This window comes from Cyrtonyx montezumae, unplaced genomic scaffold (genome assembly GCF_038088225.1).
Source record: "Cyrtonyx montezumae isolate F1298 unplaced genomic scaffold, pur_monq_1.0 scaffold_16, whole genome shotgun sequence".
Lineage (NCBI taxonomy): Eukaryota > Metazoa > Chordata > Aves > Galliformes > Odontophoridae > Cyrtonyx > Cyrtonyx montezumae.
Window position 1 is genome coordinate 5,409,863 of NW_027071892.1, and position 24,073 is coordinate 5,433,935.

The following is a 24,073-nucleotide window of genomic DNA, read 5'->3' on the forward strand; positions in this document are numbered from 1 at the left end:
CGTCTCTGCTGGCACGTCTCCCTGGCTGCACCAAAGCCATCCCAAATTCACAGGCTGCCTGGCCACCAAGTAGTACCTCCATGCAGAAAAGCCAATGCTGCCTTCCTGCCAATGCACCCCACCACTGCTTTCAGAGATTTCTTTTTCCCCTCTATGAGATTTATATATGATTACAAATGAAGAGCCACTACTACAAAAACAAGCCTAGCAATTACCCAGTGAAGCATTTCCAACCAGTCCTGGTTTTCCATCACTGTGCATCAGAAGCAGACAGACCAGCTCCTGGCACGCCTGATGAATGGGGAACGCAATGTACATCTTCTGAAGGGGAGTAATTAAGCACAACTAGCACACAAGTCACTCGTGATAAATGTTGTGTAATACACGTATATCTTGACGCACGGGTCTAGCAGAGGTTTCTAAACATCTTTTTATTTTTTGTCATAAGGAGCAGACACAAAAGCTTTCTTCCAACACACAAGTCTCTGCATGAAATGTCTTTTGACCCCAAGTTAAATCCTTGCTCCTGCCTGGGGAGCTGCGAGACTGCTGCATACACAAGTACTTCCTCACCAGCACTTTCTGCTGCCTTCAGGAAGCATTATATTCCATATCGTCTCTGAATACAGGTTTTGTAACCACTGCTATCCGTGTAGGTCATAAAACTCTACTTCTAGAGCATTCCCTATTCCAGGAGCTCATTAACACGTACTGTGATCACATTTAGCCCAAACAGAACGCATCGTTAGGTACAGTTCTGTATGAACAGGAAGGTAAAGGAGGGACATTAGAAACAATCAAGGCCTCTGAAGGAACCTCATACTACCCAGCAGCCTATTTTCTACCTCGGGAAATTAAAGCCCAAGTTCTATGAGGCTGCTATTGTTTCCAGGCTCCCTTGAAGCTGTGTCCCCGTATGCTCATCTCAGCAGCCCGCAGACAGACCCACAGAGGCATTCCCTGCTCAGCAGTGCAGAGCTCCCAATCAAAGCATGGTCTGAACCCTCACTGACTATCATGATGCCTAAAAAGCATGGCTCGAGGAGAGGATCTGAGAGAAAGAACCAACTGGAAAGCCTAACTTTGTGCAAACCAAAAATAACTAGGCAGCCTGCTTAGCCAGATAAGAAGTAATCTGAACATATGCTTTATGACAGAAGAAATCCCTTCCAAATGTTAGCATACAGACTGCTGAACTGTGAGGCAAGACAGAATTGAAATATAAAGCTTCCTGAGAGCAGATACAGTGCCCCCTCCTATCCCACACAGACCCCCTGCTAGTCCTCTACTCTTCTGGCTTGAGAATTGCCCCGAATTACCCTCAGCTCCCAGATCCCAACACATGCTTACAGCTACCTTCCTGCATCCTTAAAACCCTCATCCTTCCCTTACTGCCAGCAGCACCTTTCAGACCCCAAAAACACACAAAGGCCCTGAGCAAAGCTGCAACAGTAAGACAGCAACAGGCAGCGGTGTGCAGTGCAGCCACCAGCAGGCAGCTCAGACTTGGAACTCACACCAAGGCTGTGACTTCCCTCAGCTCTGCCCCACAACGAGGGCTGCTGTCCTCAGCAAAGCTTGGCCATGGGGCAGCTGCTGTGCTCAGCAACAGAAATAGAGTGGCTCTCTGATGCAGAAACAAAGGCAATGTAAGTCAGTGCATTTTCCTCTTATGTAATGGAAGTTTTGACATGGCTATACTTTGTGTCTAACAAAGGAAGGTTAGGAATAACGAGCAACTGAAACCCACCAGGCATTCAGAACACAGTGTTTGTGATTTAGCCCAATCATCAAATGGAACTTCTCGCAGTCATACAGGTCTGACAAATGCTTTGACATACAGAAGATGGTTTAGATGCAATTTTCTTCCCAGCCATGCTAGAATGGTTTGTCAAAACAATCAAGTGTTGAGCTGCAGGCATTCAGACATCCCAACTAGTTGATAAAACCTTCTCTGCACTGAAATAACTGGTCCCCAACGTGCAAAGGTGACACCTCTCTGACTGCTGCTGATGCTAAGCCAGATACTAATGGGAAGTTCACTAGAAAATCCTTTGTTAAATAAACCATGCAACCAAAATTTCTGTATCTGATAATATATACCCATGGATATGGTTAAAGCAATCCAAAGTGGCTGTCTGCACACAACTTCTTTGTACAATCGCAAGGTTTCATTTCAGCTTCTCCCTTTGCTCAAAATGGGTTAAGCTGGGGTTTGGTCTGAAGCAGCAGCTGAAAAGAAACCACGTGAAGTAAGCCAGGTCATTCTCCAGAGCACTGGACATTTCAAGCCACCAATTTCCACTAGAAATCACTTTACCTCTCTGATGTGCATGGCAACTTCGTAGCCAAAGCACAGGGAATGAGAGAAATTCGTTTACCCACCTGCCCCAGGCAGCATCACGTACCCAGAGGGAACATTTGGCAGATGGAAAATGCTTTCAGCATTACAAACAAAACGATTTTTTACCCAGTTACCTTTCATAGAGTACCAAGAAAATCAGCCACCATTCAGGGAGACCCACCTCTCTCTTTACAAACAGAGGCAGGCAGCACAGCACTGAGTGGGAAGAGTGCTTTGGTGGCACCTCTTCTCAGTTAACTAACGCCATCTCAGCTCCACAGCTGGACCTGCACGCCTTCAGCTCTCCTGAGAGGTTAACTCGAGCATGTCACAGGCTGAAGTTGGTAAAGAGATTCTCAATGGCTTCCATCAATTTTGGAACAAACTTACACTGCGTGCATACATAGTGGTAACACATTCCAACACCCTGTACTTAGAAATGTATCCCCCATAGAATAGGAAACATTTTATCTGGATGGAGAGGGCTTTAACTACAGAATTACAGAAATTATTTACACAAGAGGATAGCAGGGACTAAACAGTTTGCCCAAGGCTGCAGATGGAGTAAGAGCCAAGAGGAAAATAGGTACATGGACCAAAGGCACTGCTCACCCTCAGCACAAGCCAAGGGCATCAAAAGAAAGGCTATTTTCACCTTTCTTTAGTTTTACATGGCTTAGAGTTAACTGAGATTAAATTAGTAAGTTCTCCCTATGAGGGACTGAAATTATCTCAGCTTCTGTGTGTTTTGCTCATCCTAAACAATGAAAACAGTGCAGAGAGAGAGACAGGGAGGAAGAAACCTGAATAACACCTTCCCATTCCTACTCTATTCCCAAACAAACCCAACATTACCCATCTGAATGGAGAAACAACAGCTAGAAATCCAAAACTTCAAGTATCTAGCTCTTCTTCCAAAGCTGGACGTAAAGACAATGAAAATCAGGGCCACTCAGTCATGCAATGCAGAATAAACCCAGTAAGAGAGTAAAATGGAGATAAATACATCTCTGTGCATAGAATTTGTGCTGTGTGTACTCAAAAACAGACTCTACGAATTCCAACTTTCCAATTTCTATGCTTGGACTGGCAAGAATGGAAACAGCAAACTGTCCTACCAACATCTAGACCCAATGCACCTTAAAACCAAAAGGCTTCCTGATGCTGTAGGGCTGTTCTCTGGAAAATCCTTCCCCTTCTTCTCAAACACATCTGGATTCTTACTGAAGCCAGAGGGACATTTGTGACTTTCATCTGATGAGATCCACATCGCTTTGTGTGCTTCTTGTTTCCCTGCAGAATCTTAACCAACAGCATCATAGTCTGAACTAAGTAAAAGAATACCTGTAGGTTTTGATCCCTCCAGTGTTCATGAATGAAACCTTTGGGTGATCTTTATTGGCTGTTTTTAACATTATAGATTAACCTTGAAAGCAGTTTACACGTACACCAGAAGTGCAGTCAGGAAATGACCACATTTCCAAGAAAACAAGCACACTTCCCAATAAATGCACAGACGTTTACATCAGTATGTATCTGTGATACATCTAATAGAGATTTTCCCTTAATAAACTCTTATCTTCCATAGCTGAAATTTGTTTTCATTCAGAAAGTAATTTATTAAAGTGACCCATGGCTTGGAACAATCATTTTTCTTATGCATAACTATCTTCCACACATTTCCTATACAACTACATGCAAAAAGAGCTCCTATAAAGAAAGGTTGTGACACAAATTAGAGTCAACATTTCTACAGGAAATAAAAATGAGTTTTACTTCACTTTTCCCAGTGATCTTTCCCCAGAAGGTGCAGAGATGAGGAAAACAGATATATTCAGCCCATTAGTGGCAAATGCCAGAGTTGCCATTACACCTACAGGAAAATTAAGCAGCCTTCACCTAGGACAGAAACAAGATCCTCAGCTTAACTAAGCCTAGGTATTGAGATCCTCCAGTTCAGCATTTGGAAATGGATGAGTTGGAGGGGAGGAATTAAAAAACAAAAAACAAAAACAAGCAAACAAAAAAACCCAAAAAGAGATTCAGGAAATTAATGACAACCATGTTCTTGAATTCATTAAAACAGTACCACAGCCATTGGGGCATTTTAATATAAGCAACAGGTTCAGGACATAAAATGTAATGAAGAAATAAACCATACTGCTCTCCTATTGCTCTCTAATAGCACAATCTCTCCACCAACACAATTTAGTGCATGCATTACTTAGCCAGACAGTGTCAAAAGAAAATAAGCAATGGAAATCAATAATCTTCACATTAAAAAATACTGAAAGTAACCTGCAATGAATGGTAACTGATCCTGTATCTACACACAAGGTTTTAATTCCCCACGTGATATCACAAATCACAGCACCTGGAATAGGGTGGGAAGGGCAAGCATAGGATCCCATCCCAGCAAACCGTGGAGTGAAGAGTTTAGAGTGGATGCTGTGAAATTACAAGCAGTTCTTTCCTGCCCTCAGCACTGGCTATTTAGAAATAACTGCATCTCCACTGGCTTCCATGGGCATTATCAGACTTAATGGTGATGGCAGAAAACAACTGCATTTGGCTCTCAGCCTCTCACTTGATGAGTTCATTTCATACTCAGGCGAGCTCTATAGCTCAATTACTTTAAAATATTTGGAAGGAAAAATGAGGATGGTGAAATCTAATCTATCAGTTTACAAGTAATGAATCACCTGTCCCAAGGTTACCGTAAAACCCCTCTTTTCCCAGTGACTCTTTCTGCCACCAACTTTGGGTAGGAAATCCCCTTTAGAACCCTGAGGATGCTGCACCACAGCCAGACCAGACTGCAGTGAGAACAGGGCTGCTGCTGCCAGAGGGCTGGAAAGGCCAAGCAAACCAGGAGGAGCCCTCCAGCCGGGCATTCCCAGGCTGCACAGCAGTGCCTTACACTGCACACATGCAGGTATTCACAGCTGTGATGGTGGGATCGCCCAGAGCACCCCACACAGAACTTCACGGGCAGATGAGGGGGGAAATCACCTCACAAAGTGCAGATACCTCTGCTCGGGGCCACCACGCTGAGCTCCCTTTGTTCTTCTGCTGCTCAAACACACACATGGGAGCAGCAGGCTGCCCCCCACTGACGAGATGCCCAGCTGACCTCCAACAACAAAGGCATTTCTTTACAGAGGTTCACTGTGGGAAACACGAATGTGGTAGAGAAGGTCTACAGAATTAAATCACAAAGCTTATGGAGCTTCAACAGTTTTCAGAGGTATCCACAGCACAGCTACCCCCCAGGCAGCGAGGCTGGGCAGCAAGCTGCATGGTGGAGTGCAGAGCCAGTGACCCTGCTGCCCATTCCAGCTCAGCCCTACTGCTCCACAGAGCCAGAATTCACCTCCCACCTGTAAGTTAGTTCTGCATTTCCCTCTCCCATGTGTTTTCTGAAGCACAGAGCCATGTTCCAAGAGAAGTACGTGGCTCGGCAGCTCTGGGAGGTTAGCACTCCTGAACTGAATCATGGCCATAATGAATCACAACCGTAGAGAAGATTCTATCAGAAAACCCTAAGACAACATTTCCCCTTATTATCATTTATATTTCAAATAAGAATCAAAAGCTATGACATCTGTTTTACAAGCACAGAAGCTACAGCATCCCCAGCATCAATCTGAGGATGAGATTTTTGCTTTGTGGCTCCTGAAAAGATAGAAGCAACAAAAGCTGGGGGAAGTCTCTTCTATTAAGTCTCATTTCTATTTCCCAACCTCTCCTGAAGTGTGCTGGTGTGCCTTTCTCCACCATCTCCCCAAGCAACAAGACCACACAGCTGCCCAAACCAGTAAAGCTGCCCAGCACTCAGGTCATGGCAATTCCCTGCTATGAGCACTCTGTATTAAGTTCAGCTCATTTTTGGGAGATTGCTTTCTCCAGCACGTGGACTGTGAATAATTTGTATGGCATCTAAACAGCCATTTTGTAAAAAATGAGAGTAATGGGTACATTTTCATGAGGAGTCTTCCAATTCCTAGCAGAATGCAAATTTCTCATTCCTTCCTGTTAATTCATATGTTTGATTCAACACATTTTCCATAAAATAAAACCAAGAGATCCCAGTTAAAAACCAGCCTGTATGGAAGTGCCTTTATTACTCCCACCTTACAACACTCACTCAACGGAATGGGACCTGAAGACACAGACCCCAGGGAAGCCCACACACACTGCATTCCCTGACACACTCCCAGATGTATCCCAGGACTGGTTCTGCTCTAAGGAGGCCATGGCTACAACGGACTTTTGTCCCTTTCTCTTTGAAACACACTGTAAGTGCAGAGTCCTCATTTACAATAAAGAAACCAACAGCACCAAGAACCAAAAGTAATCACCCATCACCAGTAACCTTTAGTAGAAAGCATAAAGCCATGTGGTAAAAAGAATGTCTGCTCAGTGCAACCTCATGGATTTAGAACCAAAAATCCCATTTGTTTTGGGGTTACAACAAATCAGAAGGAATACAGCATCACAGTTTCTATGCTGTGCTCTGCAGGTTCTCCTGTCCACAGTGCCGTGCTGTGCTTTTAAGGTACAAACTCAGAGCTAATGAGACAGAAGCAGAGGTCACCTTTCCTAAGACAGGATTTCTTGAAGATAACAAATCCAGTCTGTCAAATCTTTTTGCAAGATGTAAACTGTGCACCTCTGTAAAATCCGTCAGCTCCAGCTTGTGCCCTCAGTCATTACATTGTGAGAAAGGCACACACTCCAGAGTAAATAATCAATCGTCCTTCTACAAACTGTGCCTTAAATAGAATAACGCTGGAGATCTCTTAATGGCTGCAAGGAGAAATGGCTGCAATGAAGCACTTAGCCAGCTCTTGATTTTTCATTCCATGCTCTCAGCTCTGTACTTGTGCAAGTCCCTTTCAGAAGGCCCAGCACTGCACTCACTTGGGCTCCTAAAAGCCTCAATTTCAAGTGATTAAACAATGCCCAATTTCAGAGCAACACTTAAGTACTTGCAAACGTGCTGACTTCTGCTGGCCTGTACCTGGCTTTCTAGCTGAACTCTAAGAGGTGCTGCCTACAATAGATGTTCTAAAGCAAACACTGACACACGAGGTGGCATTCATGGGAAAATTACTCCAAAGCCAGGAAATTAAGCAAAGAATACCAGATGAGAAGTACCCAATTAACCCTTATGTAAGACTTCTGTATGTTGAACTCAACCGGATTATTGCTTCCCTCTCCCTTCTAAAAATATTCATGTCTTTCACGTGGCTGTACACCATGCTGTCATATCTGGCAGGAAAGGCAATGCTTCACACATCTCTGTACACCCTCTACTCCTTGAGAGACTTGCACTCCACCAAACAAGGATCTAAGAGCATCAGTTGTTGAGGCACACAGCCTGCTGCTCTTACAGGATGCTCCCACAGCTCGGATGCTATAAACCTGAAGATTACCTAAAAAACAACTGCAGAACTTTCAGGACTTCCCTTGTTTAAATGTCTGTTATCAGTAAATGAATAACCTCCAGCATTACAGATAAGAGCATTAGAGAAACAAATTGCAAGACTTATTGGCAAAGCGTTTGATGACACTGCTGTGACTTCATGCAGCAGCTTGTGATTTGACGATGAAACCAAAGAATTTGTACCTTGCAGGCTTCCATGCCTTTCAATTACTGTAACAGAAATAATGAGCCTTGCACTTGGATAACTCAAGGCATTAATAATTAATCTTTCAGAATATATCTATCAGTACCACTAAAATGTAAACATAAAGTCAATACTTCCAAACAGTTCTACAGAGACTATTTCAGCTTTTTTTCTAAAGGAGAAATGCCAGACTGTTCTCTCAATTTTACTGCAATCCAAGTATTAACATGAGTGGGAAGAAAACGCAAACTCTGATCCATTCCTTCAACCAACAGGATATTCATTTTAGATGCATCTGTTATAAACAGCTGCTCACGCTTTCTGCACCTTTCTCCTTTGCAGCACCTAGTGAACAAATGCTTTTATTCACTCCCCAGGGTGTACTTACCCTTAGCTCTACTTCTTTGCCAAGTAAGTCATACAGACTTGCTCCTTTGGAGGTGATTTCAGAAGCAAGCTGTCTAGCTGCCTTCAAGTCAGCAATCTGGAAACACAGCAACAGCACAGAATAGTAAAGGAGAATCACAACGTTACAAAGATTTTTCCTGTTTTTATGTTAAAATGAAGGCCAACACAGAGGCTGAAACCATACCACAGCACGAAGCTGTCCTCTGGAATCAGAGTGAGTCTGCCTCTGGGCTTAAACACGGCCTTGGTTAGGCACTGTTTAGACACAGGCTGCATGCTGAGACCTCAGACACTTCAGTTCCCCAAAGCTGACTCAGACAGTTGTTAGTTCATGTGCTTTTCATGGCAAACAGAAACATCTTTTTTATGTGCAAAAGTGCATACACCAAAAGGTATGTGACATGAACATGGATCACCTAGAAGTGGTTTTTCTCATGATTTCTCTGAGGTGCTTTCTTCATAAAGAGGAATAATTGTGTTTGTGCCATCTTTTCAAGAACAGCAGTATTACTGTCTAACAGGCAGATATGTGAAAAGCCCAAGACAAAGCCGTACCAACTTCCTTGTGAGAACGTTCTCATTAAGTTACAGACAGAAAATGGATTTGTTTTTCACAGGTTCACACACAGCTCAGCACAACAGGAGGATAAGTTTTCCTTACTTTTGAGCCAAGATCAAACTTGAATTTGCTGCTGTCTTCCTCGGTGATGTCTGCGCGCTCCACTCCCTCGGTATTCATCGCATTGTAAAGCACAGAGGTGACTTTCAGCAGTTCCTTCACTGCATAGCCATCTGCCTGGTAAAGCTTCTTGGTGTTGAGCTTTATGTGGGCTTTGGTAGCCTTTGGAAAGAAAGAAATCATCATGTCACAAAGAACAACAACAAAAAAAATCTCCATTTACCTCTTCTTACTTCACTCAAAAGCTCTTACTGGAGGCACCATTGTCCGCTTTACACAGATAAATCTTCCTGTTTGGAAAGAGATTTGCTTAACTACATCACTGACATTTCTAAAGAAATCTTCCTGAAATATGTGTATGTTCTGTATGTCAGAACATTTGCAGATAATTGCCAGAAAGAAAAAACTCAAACTATTCATTAATTCTTCCCCACGCGAAGATCAGCAAAAGCCCTGTGCACCACTTAAACTCAAATTAAGTTTAAGTGGAACATAAGTGCTGCCCAGGTCTTGTGATGATGCTGCAGAGAGGAAAAAATTGTCCTTAATGAGCTACAAGAATAAGATCAATTATCCTAATTTAACTGTTTTCTCTTCCAGCAGTAGCTTCAGAGTATTTTACTGTTTCTCAAATTATTCCCTGCTACAATATTACTGACTTTATTATCTTGCCTTCCATCTCTGAAAAGAAAAAGCATTAAAAATTACAATATCCTCTTTTTATACTGCAAAATAGCAAAGGAGGAAAGTGAGCATTGTAGAAACCACACATCTGTTGCAGAACGGACACAAGTGTAGTTTTGCATCTCCCTACAAGAGAACCTACTTCACACATGCAGGGACACAGCTAAAAGGAGGCCCTGGGACCTCCAGAACAGGTTACTGATGGTGGACACTCCAAACAGGGCTACTGTGATGCTTGCAGTACAAAAACACCTCATCACTTCTGAAAATTTTGGCTGCCATGACCTCAGATGAACCAAAACACAAAGCCAAACATGTTCTCTTTCCCTCTCTTTCAGTAGAAGGGATCTAAAAAAACTAAATCATGGAAACAGCAGGGATCAAATTTTAAGTATGTCATTAAAAGGACAGAATCTGCTAAACATCATATACACAAAGAAAACCAACACATGAAAGACATGGTTAAAGACAGGAATTTCAATCTCACTTCCATTCAACCTCAAGAAAGAAAAATCAATGTCCAGAAAAAAAAAAAAAAACCTTTCACTCAAAGACAATTTAGGAAAAAAATGAGGCAAAATCCACATACAACCATATATATTTTCCAGATTGACATAATGGCACTGCTTATTCAAGAAGGTAACCCTGCGTCTGGAAGCCTGAGGTTCAGCCACCTGTTTTATAACAACTCTAAGTGGTGGTAAAAGATTTGCTCTGAGAAAAATACGCCTAAGTGTATTAAGTGGGAAGGGACATATAACAGAATGCTAATATATGATTCAATATCATAATGAAAATGTCCATCAGAGTATATAAATACTCAGGCATACAATTGAATCTGGCATTCGAAGTTGTCAGTAAATAACCAAGAATCTCTTCTGAATCCATTCAAAGGGCTCTGCATCTTCCACTCTTACCCTTTCCCCCCCCCCCAGTATAAAGTGATAAACACTGTTGTATCATTAGATGTGTAGTTCCAATTTTGTAAAGCCAGATGCAACCATCCAAGATTTCGTAAGAACACACCCTGCTCTGTGCTAGCTTGTGGTCCCTGTCACAGCAGGATCCCATGTCATGGACAAGACCTTGTTTTGGAGCCATGCAAATACAAACCTAAAAGAGCACCAAGCCCCACAGAGCCTATGATTCAAGTAAGAAACCTTCTACTCTACCCACTCCTACAACTTAAATGAAACTATGTACAGGATTAGGGATGTAGTCAGAACACATACCACTGCAATAGCTGAAGCTTTAGTACTAGTATGTTGTAAAACACAAGCCCCTTTCCCTTCCTTTTCATCTTCTCACTATCGTTCATTTTTAATCTTGAGCAGAACACTGGTCAATTTTAGAACCTGAATGTTATTATTTTGAAGAGAAAACACTATTTGCAATGTGACACACATCACAAGAACACAGTACATACTCAGCCATCCATCACATGGAAATTGTAAGGGATTAAGAGAGAAATCATTCAGGGTAACGTGGAACAAGAATTTCAATGTGAAACAAGCAGGCATACCATAAACTGAGCTACAGCCTTGATGAAGAAAACCCGGTCCTGCTCCGTCTCAACATCAGGGGGAATGTCAGAGTGAGGTTCGTACCTGCAGAAGTACACATGGATTTGGATGAGAAATCCACGTGCAGTGTTAAGGAGATTGGTTCACATGAGAGGCAAAGTCAGAAAGAAATGAAAACAACATATATGAGATTAGAAAGTAACTGTTCAGCTCCTACTGCCACTAGGGCTGTCTAAGGCCCACAGTGCTACAGGGGGACTGTGCCCAAACTGCAAAAGCCATAAAGCCTGAGGTGTTTCTCCAGAAGGAATCAGTGCTTTGGGACACTGCATATTTTCAGTCAGAGTTTTGCAAAGGATCAAAATGGAGTTGGCAATATGAAACACTTAGAAAATAATTTCCTATTTAAATCACAAGCTGCTTACATAAACCAAACTAAACGTGATCATCTGTGGCTTCACAGTTCAAAAACACACAGTTAATATTTCCAGCTTGCAGGTGCTGGGTTAAAACACTGTGCTAGCTTGCTATTGCTGGCAGTAAATAAGCCAGCCATGTTATCACACATGTTTACAACCTCTCAAAGTACTCAAGAATTAAGTCCATGCCTTCAGACATCCTTTCAAAAATACTACTTTCAAACCTAAATGAAACACGAAGAAAAAAAACCAAACAGATAAAAAGTTTGTGAACCACTTTTAAAAAACCATTAGTGAAAAGCAGAAACTTCTAGAAGTCACCAGCCTACAGGAGCCAGGGAAGAAAAAAGGCACGTTCCTGGGATCTTATAAAAGGCTTTGAGATTTCCAACATTCAGACAGGCAAAACAAAAACAACCTTCTCTTTGAAATCACATTTGCAATTAAGAGTAAGGTTTAAAGTGGGTTTTAAAGTGTAACCAAAATGCTTCTCAAGCAGAAAAGCTGTCTGTCACTGCAGGAGCCTCACTCTGGACAGAGAAGGATGCTGGCATTCAGCTGTGGTCTGGTCTGAAATTAAACCACTTCCCTCCTAGGCACAGGGCTGCCAGTAACATTACAGCACACAAGTTTAAGCTTTTTAAGCAGGTGTGGTCATTAGAAGAACACTATTCTAAAAAGCAGTAGATTTAAGTTCTTACAGCTGTCTTGTGGTGGTGCTGTTACACTCCAGGAGGGGCCTCTGATTTATGTTTTTAAACATGAAGTGAAGGCAACAAGAAATGCAGGCCCTCTGTATAACTGCCCTGTTCTAAAGAATGCGTAGGTAACTCAGTTCAACTCAGTTCCAGCACTTCTGAATCATTCACAAGTGCTCCCCTGCTTTATTTTATTACCACTGTGACAACATTCAGGAAACACACCCACTACATTTAGTTTCCCAGCTGTTGTATTTATTACAAATTCTGGCCAAAGAAACAGCAATTAGATGAACAGATCACTGCCATGGTTTCCACTGTAATACGTTAGGAGCAGCGTAGGTTATTTTTCCACTTATGTGAGGTAAAGATAATTTAATTAGGAAGTCAAGTTCCATAAATACTTAAAACAAAGCCTGTCTGTGGGTTAGACAGCTGTAAAAGCACAGCAGGACAGCAGTAGGTGAGCACTGCACACATATGCAAACCTATTTTTGAAACAGCATAGATGTTAGACAAGGCCAAGGTGAAGCAACAGCAACTGTAACAGGATAGAAACTAGCAGAGCCTTGAGGAGCTGCCAATGTACTCCCCTGGTAGGGAAGCAGGGTCCTTTCAGGGTCTAAAGGGATGGTAAGAGGAAGGGGATGGAGTCTTTAGCAGGGGCTGCTGTGTCAGGGCAAGGGAAAATGGCTTTAAACTAAAAGAGGGGGGATCTAGACTGGATATAAAGTTGCTTGTTACGATAAGGGCGGTGCCCCGTCCCTGAAGACGTCGAGCTCAGGCTGGGTGGGCTCTGAGCCGTGGGTGTCCGTGTCCGTGTCGGTGCAGGGCAGTGGGACCAGGCAGCCGCGGGGGTCCCCTCAGCGGTCGGACAGAGCTGGGTGCGAGCAGTACATGGGCACCCACCTCCTCACCAGCCACAGCAGCAGCTCGGCCACCAGCGCGAAGTTCGGCGCGTGGAAGTTGTGCATGGAGACGAGGCGGGGGTAACCCAGCGCCCTCAGCATCTCGGTGAGATCTGAAAGAGAGCGCGCAGCGCGGCTCAGGCCCGGAAGGACGGACCGCGGAAACAAACGCCAAGAAACGCGCTCAGCAGAGCGAAACCGGAGCTTAGGAAGAGATTCTCCGTAAAACGCATCGCACCGGGACAGGGTCGCGGCGGCACCGACCCCCGACACCCCCTCCCCGGGCCCCCGCCCGCCCCGCGGCACTCACTCCGCACATCGCGGTACGACATCGCGCCGCGCCCACACACTAGGCCGCGCCGCACGTCGCTATGGCAACGCGCTACGGGGCGGCGGAGGGGACAAACTTAAGCGGAAAGCGAAAGGGTCGGTGCGTGGTGGGGCGTTGCGGCCGCGTCGTCGGGCTGCTCGGTTTGGGGAAGCGGCGCTCCGTTTTCCAGCTCCAAGCACACGAGTTGTGAGATATAAAGCCGAAATCAGTGATAAATGTGCTGCTCACCTCAGCTCTTTCCTTCGTATTCAAATACGAATAGCATGCAGCACAAATGGGCCATTGAAGTGGGGTACAGCTTTGGAGCAAGCCACAGCTGCAAATCTGTGCCCATACCCCAGCACATATACCCGCCTCCATCACCACAGCTCCCTGTCCCACGGCTCAGTTCACATTTTAAGCCTTTTTCCCCTTCACTGCTACAAAAGCTGGACATTTTGCTGGAAAAGATGACCTAAAATATTGGCAGGAGTTTCTGCAGCAGTGGGTGAGCTATCAGATGGCATTGCAGGGCTCAGAGTTGGTAATACCTTCCCTGCACACCTGCAGCAACTGGGTTTCATCCAAACCTCTCCGTTTCAGTGACATCTCATTTCATTAGGGCTACAGGAACAGGCTGCTGGGGGCTGGGAGGGGTGCAGAGGGGGCCCGGAGGGGCAGTGGATGCTGCCCAAGCACTCTGTGGGCACATGGACCTGTGTCTGGGGGAGGTGGTGGCTTCAGCACAATGCCAGCACCTCTCAGCCCTTCTCTGCACCACTCCCTCGTTGGCTCCTGAGCATCCATCAATCAACCAAGAAACAATCGACCCCAGCAGCTGGGCATCACTGATCCAGGGCACGTGCCTCCGTTTCTTTTACCTGCTGCCAGCATTCAACAAAATGCACTTTTAAGCAGCACCAGCCGGCGTGATGCCCCGGTGTCAGCTCCTGGTGTAGTGCCAGCAATTGCTGTGCAAACTGCACCCTGGGAGCAACTTGGTTTGTGTGGCAAGGAGGGAGATGCCTGCAGCCAGCGAGAGGAAGGGTAGGGAAGGTGATGTGGTCTTACTGCAGGGACAACCCAGCCTTGCAGCACGCGTGTGTTTGCTTGTGCCCAGAGACCAAAGACAGAAAGAACTGTTTGGTCACATCCACCCAAGTGGGATTCCCCTGCAGCCACGTGTGGTTTCTGCTGCTTTGCCCCGTTATCATCATTTCAGAACCAGAAAGATCTCACTGGTCTTGCACTGGTCCACCATCAGCCAGAATCTTTCTTTTTGGTTGTTGTTGTTTTTCGTTTCTAGAGTTCTACTGTTCCCTGCAGATGCTGTTTTTTGGCAGCACTTGAGATCTAAGTTGCTATCACATCTCTCTAGCCAAATTCTCACATCCTCACGTCGCAGCACCTGGCAGATTGTCCTAAAGCATTTGTTTTCCATAATACTTTGTGGAGAACTGCTGTTTTGTGCTGTTCCCATCACACACAGCCCGAAGGAGCAGCTGTGTTTCCTGTGCCAGATAATTGCAGTGGGGATTTCTGATGCTCTAAGATCCCAAACAAACTGTGCCCAGCAGCAGGCAAGCCATGCAGGGCAGCCTGGGGGCTCTTTGGGGATGCTTTGGATGCACTCTGGGGATACTTTGGGATGCAGGAGCACAGGAATAAGCACTGCAGCTGAAAGAGTCCTCCTGGGCAGGCTGAGCCATGTCAGTGCTGTGTGCAGGAGGCTCCTCTGTGCCCCAGCTTCATCCAAAAACCACCGTGCCTTGAAACTTATGTATCTAAAGCTGAAAAAGGTCTTTCTCGCTATATATGTATTTAATGAGGGGAAGAAGTCTTGGGATGCACCTCGTGTCTCCAGAAGAGAGATGGGACTTCTAAGGAGCAGTTCTTAGCACAGGAGGGTGGAGACAGCTGGGGAAGGAGGTATGGTGTCCAGGGACCCCGGGGATGCAGAGCTCTGCCTCCGGGGAAGGGAAGCATCCAGGAACGTCACGCTCTCAGTAATTACTTTGCACGACAGCTCCCTGCCTGTGATGTGCTGGCGTTAAGGGAACTGGGACAGCAGAGCATGGTGCCGGGCCAAGCAGCAGCCCATGTATCAAGCAGGAGGTGTAATAAATCAACTGCCTGTTTGATCACTCAGCAGATAAGCGAGAGAGGCTACTTAGGGTGAAAAACATCCCCAAGCAAATAGACTTCCAGATCTATCTCGAGCTTTGTCTGACAAATGGGGAGAGGAGGCACCAGGCTCTCAGAGATACGTGGTGAGAAACACAGCGATATTCCCACCCTCCAGCAGCTCCCTTCAAAGCTGAGTGACAACAGCCCTGCCTGAAGCCAGCTGTAAGCACCCATCTCCCCCAAATCCACCTCATTTTGGGGTGCCCAATTTAAGGTGGCTTGGCACAGCTGCATTTATAGACAGCATGGGGCTGGAAGTCACAGGTCATCATCACCACCAGGGAAAGGGATCTTAAATTACATTTTGCTCATCAAAAGCTATGGTCTTTTCAGCAAAGCCAATATTTTGGCTGCTGACCTCCACAGGATGGTGGTGGAAAGCCCTGTCCAGTCCCTGGCAATTCCAGCACTGGGAATTGGAGGAGGTGCAGCTTGGCTAGAGCTATGCTTATAGGATCCTTGCAAACCTTTTATTTTTGCAAAGTCCTTCCAGGTTTACTGGGGGATATGTACAGGGATTGGAAGCTGTGGTGCTGCTCTGCTCCTGTGTCAATGCTGGAGATGTCCCCAGTGCCCTGCAGCAGGACTGAGTCCCTTGGGGCAGCAACAAGTGTGGGTTTGGGAGAAAAGCCATGGGATCCTGCAGGCTTCCCAGCTCCCATGTTTCAGGGAGTGACATCTGGCAGGTGTGTGTGTTGCATTTATTCCACCTGCAGCTGCTCCCCGCTGCTGGGCTGGCCAAGAGGACAGCAGTGGATAGGATCTGCTTAAATAGGTGTGAATGGAGAAGTCCCACCCAGCTTCCAAATGGGCAGGAGCAAAATGAGAGCTGCAGCCTCTTGTCCCTGAATTACAGATGCCAGGGGTATAGCGGCCGCACTGCAGAATAAGGATGCAGTGCAGTCTGCTGAGCCCTTCCATATGGAAGAGGGCAGGCCGTGCCCTTCGGCGAAGGACGGGTACAAAGAGTCCAGCTCCAGGGCAGGATGTGAATATAGATGATTTTCTGCGAAGTTCTTGATCTTATCACTCAGCTTTCCTGCCTGAACAAGGCGAGAAGCTCAGTGGAATCGAGGGGGACTTGGGCAGATCCGAATGCAGAGCTGCAACCCGTGCTGTGCTGCAGGCTGCTCACAGCAAGTGCAAAACCCAATAGCGACCTTCTGAGCCCAGCACAGACCCATCAGAGCAGGCAGCGGGGCATGGAGCCTGGCAGCAGCCTTCCCCCCCCCATCACGATGTCCTCAGGGGCACGGCTCCATTCTGTGTGTGTGTGTGTCCTCTGGGATGCAGGGACTCAGATGGCATGAGCACAGGAAAACATCTCTCCCTGCCGTCTGCTGTCCCCTGTCCACCAACAGAAGGCAAAACCCATGGATCCATGTGAAATCCGCAACCATCCCTGAAGTGAGAAGTGCTGCAGTGGTGCTCGGCTGATATCAACATATTGTAAGAAGGACACTCCAGCATCTAAAGGCATGAAAGGATGATTTTCCCCGGCCCTTAGCAGGAACTTCCCCAGGGCAGCATCCTTCCAGGGGCACAGGGCAGTGATCCAGAGGGCAGTGGGGGTGTAGCTGTGTGCCATAGCCACACCACATGCTGTGCTGAGGGAGGGGAAGCAGTTCATGGCTTGGGGTCAGTTCTGGGGAAGAATTCTGACAGCGATGCTCCGGGCTCTGGCAATGCTGGTGACTTGTTTTCAACACCCATCCCTGCCTGAGCCAGGGAGACACGAGCAGGATGCAGATCGTGTGTGTGCAGCACCTTCTGACAGGAGCAAAGTCCAGGGAGAGCAGCTCTGCACATCCACGGTCTGCTTCCACGGTGCTCTCGCAGCCACCTTTGATAGCACCATCTGCCGATACCGAATGCTTTTTAAGCATCCAAAGCCCATCCTTAAGGCAGGCCAAGGGAGTGGGATCCCCGTGGCCATGCACACCCCCGTGCTGCTGGACTTGTGTACCCAGTGAGGCTCCAGCACCCTTTTCTGAGAAGTTCACTGAATAATTGCAAATTAGGCCGTGTTGATTAGCACTTCTGTTCTGCAAATTGCTGCTGTGTGAGGAGCAACACGGCTGCTGCGCTTGGGCTGTGTCCCCACTCAGCGCTCAGCTCCCCTCCCCACAGCACTGCGGGGCTGCCCACAGTGGGATGTGGGGTGCAGACATCGAGTGCCCACATGTCCCCGAGTGGGGACGGGGACACGGCTGTCCTAGAGATGTGAAGATGGAGCTGGCACACCTCCAGCCACGCTCGGCAGTGCCCCACGGTCAGGATCCGGCCCCACTGAACCGCAGTCGCTATGGAGACCCTGCCCGAGCGCATCAATATGGAGAGGCACGGCGTGTTCCTCGCGTCCCTGCTCCATCGGCCCTGAAAGCCGATCTGCATCCGGCCCTGCGGCTGGGGAACACGGAGAGCCCCACCAGCGGCCCTCGGCCCTCCTGCTCCCTGGGGACCCCGCAGGGGCGATCCGGACCACGGAGCATCCACGTGTGCTGGCAGCAAGGGGCCGGCTCTGCTTTGGGCAGGGGCGTGGGATCTGTAGCATCCCACGGTGGCACGGTGGGCAGAACCCTCGCGAGTGGGTTCTGTTTCGCCCCACCTAACCACCCCTCGTTCCACTGGAGCAACAGATACCACTGCTAATTGCCCTGAGCTGCTTCCTCTGTGCCGAGCCCACCGGATCGGTTTCAGGCTAAACACCGCATCCTTTGCAATGTGTTTTCAGGCGTGTTCACCCACCGACGCGTTTAGGGACACCTCGGACCCCCACCGTGGGCTGTGCCCACCCGCTCCCCCCCAGCAGCGCTCCAGCACTGTCCCACTGCCGCCCGCCCCCTGTCCTCGTGGTTTGGGGTGACCCCAGCAGCACCTCACTAAGGGACAGCCACCACGGTGTGCTCCACACCCCCGTGGGCTGTACCCAAGGGGGTCCACACCCCTCACCCCCCCACCACCGCCACTCCAAGGGCTCAGGGGACCCCTTCTTATCCCCGTGTGTCCCCCCCCTCCCCCCGGGGCCGCTCTCTCGGCGGGGCGGCCCTGAGTGAGCCCCGGGAGGCGGTGCCGCCCCCGCCCCCCCCCCCCCCCGTCGGGGCTCGGTGTTGGTGGGAGGCGGCGGGGCCGCATTCGCCGCCGGTCCGCTGCCGCGTTCACGTCGCTGAGCCCCGGGCTGCGGAGCCGCCGCGCACGGTAACGGAGTGGGGGGCGGACGGGGGGTGCGGAGCCGTGGGAACCCCCCCCGGGGCTGCGGGGAGGCTCGTCCACGGGGATGCGGGATGAGGGAGAGCTCCAGGGAGAAAGAAAGCTCTGCGGGGAGGGCTCTGGACCCCCGTGGCACCCCGTCCCGCCGCCGACCCCCCCGGGGCAGTGCGGGGAGCGGTGCGGTGCGGTGGTGGCTCCAAGAGGTGTCGGGGTCCGGCAGGGACACGGCCCGGGGCTGCGCCGGGAACAACAGCGGAGAGCAGAGAGCCGGGGACGGCACAGCCATGAGGGACGCCGCGGGCCCCGGGTACCTCGCGCACCTCGCGTGGATGTGGCTCTTGTCCGCCGTGCCGGTAAGGGGCGGCCGCGGGGGTCCGGCGGGGGTACCCCCGCGTGTCCCCTCTGAGCCGCTGTGCGCTGCAGCACGGCGGGGCCAAGGTGCTGGAGAGGACCTTCGAGGAGTGGATGCGGTACCGGGACGAGTGCCTGCGGAGGATGGCGAGCGAGCCCTACCCCGCAGGTACGGCGTACGCAGCGGGGCTGCTCCGGGCGGCGGCGTCACGCACCCCGAGAGCGATGGGGCATCGGGGGGGGCTGAGCGGCATCCGACTGTCGGCTTCTCCCCCTCGACCCAAGGGCTTTTCTGCAACCGCACGTTTGACATGTACGCCTGCTGGCCCGATGGCAGCCCCGGCACCGCCGTCAACGTCTCCTGCCCCTTCTACCTGCCCTGGTTTGAGAAAGGTGATGCTGAGCCTCAGGGGCCCGGGGGGTGAGCGCGGTGGGTCGGGGCGAGCGGGACTGAAGGAAGGCAGCGGGCAGAGCACTGCTGCGTGCCCACTGCCCCGGTGGGGGCTGCCGTGGGCCCTGTGTCGGCAGTCCGGGGGACGCACCGTGCTGTGTGCCCGCAGTGAAGCACGGGCTGGTGAGCCGGCGGTGCGGCGCTGACGGGCAGTGGGTGATGGTGAACGGCAGCCAGCCCTGGAGGGACTACTCGCAGTGCGAGGAGGAGCTGGAGGATGGAGCGGAGGAGGTGGGAGCCCGGGAGGGGTGGGGGCACCCCAGGGCGCGTGGCAGGCAGCGGGTGCTGACGGCACAGGGCTCGCCGGCAGGAGGGTGCCCGCAGGCTGATGGTGAGCTTCAAAGTGCTCTACACCGTGGGCTACGCGCTGTCACTCCTCACCCTCGTCTCCGCTCTGCTCGTCCTCACCGTCTTCAGGTAGGAGTGGAGCCACAGGCACACTGTGCCCCCGGGCACAGCCATGGCTGAGGGGTATCCCCGCCACCCCCCGACCCCACGGCTCTCCCCAGGAAGCTGCACTGCACCAGGAACTACATCCATGCCAACCTCTTTGCCTCCTTCGGGCTGCGGGCCACCTCGGTGATGGTGAAGGATGCACTGCTGGAGAGGCGCTGGGGCGCAGAGGTGCTGCAGGTGGCCGACTGGCAGGCACTGCTCAGCCACGAGGTGAGGGCACGGGGGGTGGGCTGAGGGCACGGGGGGTGGGCTGAGGGCACGGGGGGGGTGGGGCTGAGCGCTGTCTGGTGCCTGTGTGTCCGGTGGGTGAGCTCCTGGGCTGTGCACTCAGCTGGTGGGCTGTTGGTGTGCCTATGCACACCTTGAGCAAGTTCCCAGGGCACACCTGCAGGCAAACTTTGGTGCACTGTTTCACCACTATGGCTGAGCACGTTGTGTTCATCCCGTGAGCACAGGACTTGGGACATTCATGCACCTCATATGGGAACTGCTGATGCACCCATCCACCCCACAGCTGAGCTCTTGGGGCACCACGCACCCTGTGGGTGAGCTCCTGGAGCATCAGTGCTCCCCCTGGCTGAGCTCTTGGTGCACCCTTGCATGCGGTGGGGGAGCTCTTAGGGGCACCCCACGGACCAGCCCCCGGCCCCACGCCATCTCTCTCTGGCAGGCAGCGCTGGGCTGCCGCGCGGCGCAGGTGCTGATGCAGTACTGCATCCTGGCCAACCACTACTGGTTCCTGGTGGAAGCTGTCTACCTCTACAAGCTGCTGATCGGCGCCGTCTTCTCCGAGAAGAACTACTACCGGCTCTACCTGTACCTGGGCTGGGGTAGGAGCCACCCGGGCGCGTGGTGGTCCAGGACCATTCCTGTGCCCCACTGCTGCCCCACAGTGTCCCCATCTCGGGGCTGGTTTCTCAGCTCAGGTTGGTGCTTGGTTTTACAGGGTGTGCTGTGTGACTTGCAGGGACCCCCGTGGTGTTCGTGGTGCCCTGGATGGCCGCCAAATACCTGAAGGAGAATGCAGAGTGAGTGGCCATACGTGGGGCCTCATTCTGCTCCCCGGCACTGCGTGACCACGGCACTCTCTGTGTCTCCTGGGCAGGTGCTGGGCACTAAATGAGAACATGGCATACTGGTGGATCATCCGCATCCCCATCCTGCTCGCCTCCATGGTAGGGGACCTCAGGGACAGCGCTGCAGTCCCAGGCTGGGGTTGGGGTGAAGGGAGAGATGGCTCTGCTCCATGGGTGCCACGGACTGTCCCTCCCAGATTAACCTGCTGATCTTCATGAGGATCCTCAAGGTGATCCTGGCCAAGCTGCGTGCCAACCAGAAGGGCTATGCTGACTACAAGCTGCGGTGAGTGGGGGCAGCAAGGCAGCCCATGCTGGTTCCTGTCCTACGCCTCATTACATGAGTACCATGAGCTTCAAAAAGTGCTGCTCCCTGCTGGTGGCCGTGCCCAGAGGGACTTCTTGCCCTCTTTCAGGCTGGCCAAAGCCACGCTGACACTTATCCCCCTCTTTGGGATCCATGAAGTCATCTTCATCTTCGCCACCGATGAGCAAACCACGGGCATCCTGCGCTACATCAAGGTCTTCTTCACTCTCTTCCTCAACTCCTTCCAGGTGAGGTGGGGCCATGACCCATCCCTGTCCTGGGTCATAAGGTGAGAACTGGGGCCCTCTCTCCTTGCCTTCTGCCCCTATGGTGTCCCAACTTGGGGGCAAGGACAGCCCCCTCTGCCCCAGCCCACACGAGCAGTTGGCATGCCTTCACTGGGATGGCCCCAAAGGCAGCAGTGACACAGAGCCTCCAGCCCAGGGTACTCACAGCAGTGTTCTTTCTGCAGGGTTTCCTGGTGGCTGTGCTGTACTGCTTCGCCAACAAAGAGGTACGTGGCACTGCTGGGAGGAGGGATGTAGCACTGGTTTCGGGCCAGAGCTGTGGGATGGAGTTGCTTTGGGTTATTGGGGTGGGCGGTCTGCTCGTGCTGGGGAGAGCACTACCAGGGAAAAGCCATCAGTTTCTTGCTCCAGGTGAAGTCGGAGATGAAGAAGAAGTGGCAGCTGTGGAAGCTCGACCACCCCACGCTCTGCTGCACACAGTGATGGCACCGCAGGGCTCTGCTCCGGGTGCTGGAGGACCTGACCCCGATGCCCACAGGTGGAGGAGCAGCCACTGCTTGCTACCACCAGACCCAGCTGTGCCCAGGCACCTACCTCCGCTGGCACTGAGGCAGTGGGACAGCAGCACGGCGGCCATCGCATCCCGAGCTGTGCCAGCTCCACACTGGGCATTGCTCTCCTCACTAAGCCAGGGCCATCTTGCCACTGCGAGGATCCTGCAGCGCTCCTCTTTGCACCAAGGTGCTGCAGCAGCTGCTCAGCGCCGCCTTCACTCCAGCGCACTGCACGGAGCAGCCCCCCCAACCTCCTCAGCATCCCTCTGGCTGCCAGCGCTCCTCCCCAGCGCAGCTCCTGCCCTCTGCTCCGTGTCCCCGCTGCGGATGCCACCACCCCCCCGCAGCCCCTCGCTCTTTCCTCCAGCAGCAGGACAGGCGTGCTGCGATGCTGCAGTTCCCACAGCGCAGTGCTTTGCAGGGAGGAGGCAGCTCTCGCTCTCCGCTCCATGTGGGTGAACACGGGGGGGGGGGGGGGGGAATCTCCAGCCCTGGGAGCACGGCCCCCCCAGCCCCTGCCCGAGCCTCTGGGAAATGCAGAGGGTTGGGGACACTGCTCCAGGCTCTGTGGCTGAGGTGGAGGCCAAGCAGGTTTGCTGGATGGATGTAACCCCTGTGAGACCATTTTGCACATGGACTCTTTTCGGATGTAAATAAACATTTATTTTTCAGCAAGAAGAGCATGCTACTTGTATGCTCTGAGGGAGGGAAACTGCTCCCGGGCACTGACATAAGGGAGCAGGGGCCCTTAAACATGCAGCTGCATTTATGTATACACACTGCTGGCTCCAGGGCAATAAACAGGTATCAAAAGCACGGGGGCTTCCAGTACCCATGCTCAATGATAGCGCTGTGTTCCTCACCCTAGGGTTACAATACAGGTTACACAAGGAGGGAAGCAGCAAAACAAAGCAGCATGGTGAGAAATAACCCCACAGCAGCCCTGGTTGGTACAGAGCAGTACAGAGCAAGGGAGCAGGCAGCTTCCCCCGGGCAGGAGCTGGAGTGCTGCCTGGCTCCTCTGCCACAGCTGTGTGCACCTGGAGACTGCAATGGGAGCTGATGCCACGCTGCCTTGGGAAGAGAAAAGCACTGTTTCAGGATGCAGGGACCACAGCTTCATGTTGAAACACAGAGCTTTAGTGCCAAGCAGAGGTCTGATTCAGCTGCTGATCTGTATCCTCCCATCGCCATTTGTAGCACAAGGCCAGAGCTTGGCTGAGGTTTAAGGAGCAGTCACAGCACTACAGCTCACTAGAGTCCCAGGCTGGAGCTGGGCACAAGACAGTACCTCATCTTGAGAAGAGAACCCTAGCACATGGCTCAGCAAAGCCTAACACATCCCTGAGCTACTGCAGAGACAACTCTCCTTGTCACACAGCTGGGCACTGCAGGTGAAGAGCAGCAGCCCCAGCCAGGAAGAAAAATTACTTATGTACAATTGCTCCATAACCCCCTGACCATAGCTGTCCCCAGCTCCTCTGGCTCAGCGTGGAGGTGATGCCCCTGCAGCATCAGGTAGGGACTGGGAACCACAGCCTCAAACCCCACAGCATGCAGTGCCGTGGGGGAGAAAGCTTGAAGCACTGCCTGCTCCTGAAATGAGTTCATCAGGTCATCCATGGGG

At 50.6% G+C, this 24,073-nt stretch overlaps 3 protein-coding genes across 6 annotated transcripts in view; 2 read left to right on the top strand and 1 right to left on the bottom strand.

The window, feature by feature from the left end:
- The window catches only part of NLRC3 (NLR family CARD domain containing 3), a 58,276-nt gene extending 57,996 nt beyond the window's left edge, over positions 1-280 (top strand). For all 3 annotated transcript variants that reach the window (XM_065732458.1, XM_065732457.1, XM_065732459.1), the window contains one exon: positions 271-280. The gene's annotated coding sequence lies outside the window, so the exon portion shown is untranslated. The remainder of the gene's footprint in view (positions 1-270) is intronic.
- CLUAP1 (clusterin associated protein 1) overlaps positions 1-13,628 on the bottom strand; it is a 54,515-nt gene extending 40,887 nt beyond the window's left edge. For both annotated transcript variants that reach the window (XM_065732480.1, XM_065732479.1), the window contains exons 1-5: positions 13,607-13,628; positions 13,298-13,409; positions 11,271-11,355; positions 9,047-9,226; positions 8,366-8,461 (exon numbers count right to left, since the gene is read on the bottom strand). In XM_065732480.1, the coding sequence (XP_065588552.1) occupies positions 8,366-8,461; positions 9,047-9,226; positions 11,271-11,355; positions 13,298-13,409; positions 13,607-13,628 (495 nt within the window). The remainder of the gene's footprint in view (positions 1-8,365; positions 8,462-9,046; positions 9,227-11,270; positions 11,356-13,297; positions 13,410-13,606) is intronic.
- Positions 13,629-19,287: 5,659 nt separating this feature from the next.
- Positions 19,288-22,456, top strand: LOC136046437 (glucagon receptor-like). The gene is made up of 13 exons (XM_065733023.1): positions 19,288-19,356; positions 19,427-19,523; positions 19,640-19,747; positions 19,915-20,036; positions 20,116-20,222; positions 20,315-20,471; positions 20,932-21,091; positions 21,229-21,289; positions 21,367-21,436; positions 21,535-21,623; positions 21,754-21,892; positions 22,117-22,158; positions 22,304-22,456. Exons 1-13 carry the CDS (start codon positions 19,288-19,290, stop codon positions 22,373-22,375), a joined length of 1,293 nt encoding a protein of 430 aa, XP_065589095.1. The 3' UTR covers positions 22,376-22,456.
- Positions 22,457-24,073: the final 1,617 nt, after the last annotated feature.